We start from the raw sequence: 2,752 nt of genomic DNA, 5'->3' as shown, positions 1-2,752 counted from the left end.
CTCGATCCTGCTCTCGGTCCCCGTCCCCATCCCCATCCCCATCCCGATCCCGCTCCTGGTCCTGATCCCGCTCCCAGTCCCGATCCCGATCCCGATCCCGATCCCGACTCCGCTCCCGGTCCCCATCCCCACCCCGCTCCCAGTCCCGATCCCGGTCCCGCTCCTGGTCCTGACCCCGCTCCCAAGTCCCGATCCCGATCCTGGTCCCGATCCCAACCCCGGTCCCGCCGCACCTGCGGGACCGGAGCACGCCCCGACCGCGGCCGAGCCACACCCCCGCCGCGTCTTAGCCAATGAGCGTAGGGGGCTCTGGTCGACAGCCAATGGGAGCGCGGCGGCCGCGCCCCCGCCCCCTACTTGAGGCGCTCCGCGCGGCCGCGCGCTCGCAGAGGCGGCGGGAGCGGGGAGCGGGCCCGGAGCCCTCGGTGCGCCCGGCGCTGCCCCGCACCGCGCCCCAGGGAGGGGCCGCTCCCATGGAGGCATTCCCGGGCACCAAGCTGGAGCAGCACCGGCACCTCCCGCCCGTGGAGTGCCTGCCGGGCGCCCGCTACGGCGGCCGGAGCCACAGCGCCTGCGGGAACGTCTTCAACTCCTGGAACGACTACCTGGGGCTGGCCACGCTCATCACCAAGGCCGTGCGGCCGGGCAAGGGCTTCGGCGCCGAGCCCCCCTCGGTGGTGGTAGCGGCCGCCGTGCCGCCGGCCGAGGAGGAGGAGGAAGAGGAGGAGGAAGAGGAAGAGGCGGCAGGGCCGTACTTCGAGGGCGCGCTGGACTTGCACGACCTGGACCTGTGCGGGCATCACCATCACCACCACCACCACGGCGAGGGGCTGCTGGAGGAGCGCTTCGCCGAGTTCAGCCCCTTTCCCGGGCGCGGCGGCCCCGCCGCCGTGGTGTTCGACTGCTCGGGGGAGCACCCGGGCCGGGAGGGCTCTGCCCACGCCTGGGGCGGCGTGGTGGTGGCGGGGCGGCTGCCGGCGCACCCGCGGGCCGCCTCCCGCCTGCTCAAGCCCGAGCTGCAGGTCTGCGTCTTCTGCCGGAACAACAAGGAGGCGGTGGCCCTCTACACCACGCACATCCTCAAAGGACCCGACGGCCGCGTCCTGTGCCCGGTGCTGCGGCGCTACACCTGCCCCCTCTGCGGCGCCAGCGGCGACAATGCCCACACCATCAAGTACTGCCCCCTCTCCAAAGTGCCGGCGGCCCGGCAGCTCCGGCACGCCCGGACCGCCCTGGGCAGGAAGGGCCGCTAGCGGCCGGGACCCCCGGAGAGGCCGGGACCCCCCCCGGGCCTCGCCCCGCTGCCCCCCACGCTGACACTGCCCCGGCCCCGGGGCGGCCGCTGCGCGCTGGAACGCGCGGAGCCCGGCGCCGGGCCCGGGGACTGCGAGGCGGAGATGCGCTGTGTTTGTTTATTGTAAGAAAAAAAAATATATCTATATGTGATTTTTACGGAGACGGCGAGATGTGACTGGGTGGGTATGCGCGGGGGGAGGGTCCCCGGGGTTAAACCCACGGCCGGGGAGGTGGCGGGGGTCCCCGGTGCCCGGGGCGGGGCAGCAGCGCCGCTCTCTGCCGCCCGCCGGGCCCGTCCCGAGCGCTCCGTGCCGCCGGGACATGGGGCGGGAGAGCTGTTCGCACTGCCAGCTAATAGCGGGGTGTTTAATTAGGGTACAACACTCCGCCTTTCGGCTCTTAAAGCAAAACATCCGAGCGGTTTCCTTTGCCGGTTTTAAAACCGGTGAGCAAATCGCGATGGAGCCTGCCCTCGGTAATTAACAGTAATTAACACCTGCCTCCCGAAATCGCAGCACCCGGGCGGTCACCGTTCCTCTCGTGGGCTCCAGTGGCGCTGGTCTCGCGGGTCCCCGTGTCGAATACTCAGCGTTAGGGCAGGTCTGAGAGGAGAAAACATCCCAGTGCGTGTTTGAAAACGTGATGACTCTGGGCCAGAGTGCAAGCTGAGCCCTTTCTGCTGACAGAAAGGCAGTAAGAATGGCCATCGAGCTAGCTTTGATGCAGCTGTGTTTGTGGTGGAGAATGGGGGAAGCCTGATGGAAGGAGACCCGGAGAAAGCAGAAAGCTGTGACCGTAGGAGAATGCAAGAAAGGGAGGTGGTTTATTTTCAAGAGTTCAGAGAATGTGGGTTTAACACTTTGCAAGGGAGATCTACTCCTGTGGATAACAAATATCCTTAACACTGCACAGACTGTACAAAGCATAAGAATTAGGCTGAAGTCCTGGACCACTGGGTGATGGTAGTTCCTTGGTACTGAATATCAGTCAGGGCTATATCACTTCTAATCCCCAAGAGAAAAAAAATTGCTTTGGTTGGTTTGTTTCGGGTGTTTTTTGGGCGGGTTCCTTTGTTTTGTTTTGTTTTGTTGCCCAGAGGTAGGACATGGAGCAGCAGCAGTTTGGAGTTTAAGGATACTCTGGAGCAGAAAGATGGGTGTCGGAGTTTTCAGTGCAGAAGGTGACAGTGCTGTGTAGCTTTAGCAACACTTAGGATGTGGAGGGGTGCTCGGTTTACAGGGCTTGTCCTGACAAGAGCAGGGAGGTGAAGAGAGCCTCGTGGAAGGAACTGCTGGGGCATCACCAGGAAGATGAGAGAGGGAGATGGGTCCTGACAGAAAAAGGGACCTGGGAAAGTGAGCAGTAATCCACACTTGTGTGGTTTCCTTTTGAAAAGCTGCTCCAGCAGGGTGGTAGATGGGGTCAAGAGGGCAGGACAGTCAAGAATGCAGTCAAA

General features: G+C 64.2%; 1 protein-coding gene across 1 annotated transcript; it reads left to right on the top strand.

Annotated features, from left to right (window-relative positions):
- Positions 1-399: 399 nt before the first annotated feature.
- NANOS1 (nanos C2HC-type zinc finger 1) lies at positions 400-1,456 on the top strand. The gene has a single exon (XM_066190841.1). The coding sequence runs from the start codon at positions 474-476 to the stop codon at positions 1,251-1,253; it is 780 nt and encodes a 259-aa protein (XP_066046938.1). The 5' UTR covers positions 400-473; the 3' UTR covers positions 1,254-1,456.
- The last annotated feature ends 1,296 nt before the right edge of the window (positions 1,457-2,752 follow it).

The sequence above is a fragment of the Chamaea fasciata genome, unplaced genomic scaffold (genome assembly GCF_029207755.1).
Source record: "Chamaea fasciata isolate MVZ Bird 193981 ecotype frontalis unplaced genomic scaffold, bChaFas1.0.hap1 SCAF_9, whole genome shotgun sequence".
In the NCBI taxonomy this organism is placed as follows: Eukaryota; Metazoa; Chordata; class Aves; order Passeriformes; family Sylviidae; genus Chamaea; species Chamaea fasciata.
The sequence above is the reverse complement of the archived record's forward strand: the minus strand, read 5'-3'. Positions and strand labels throughout refer to the sequence as shown.

Bases quoted from the DNA above. Each gene is read 5' to 3' on its own strand.
- NANOS1 (XM_066190841.1), top strand. From the start codon at position 474: ATGGAGGCATTCCCGGGCACCAAGCTGGAGCAGCACCGGCACCTCCCG.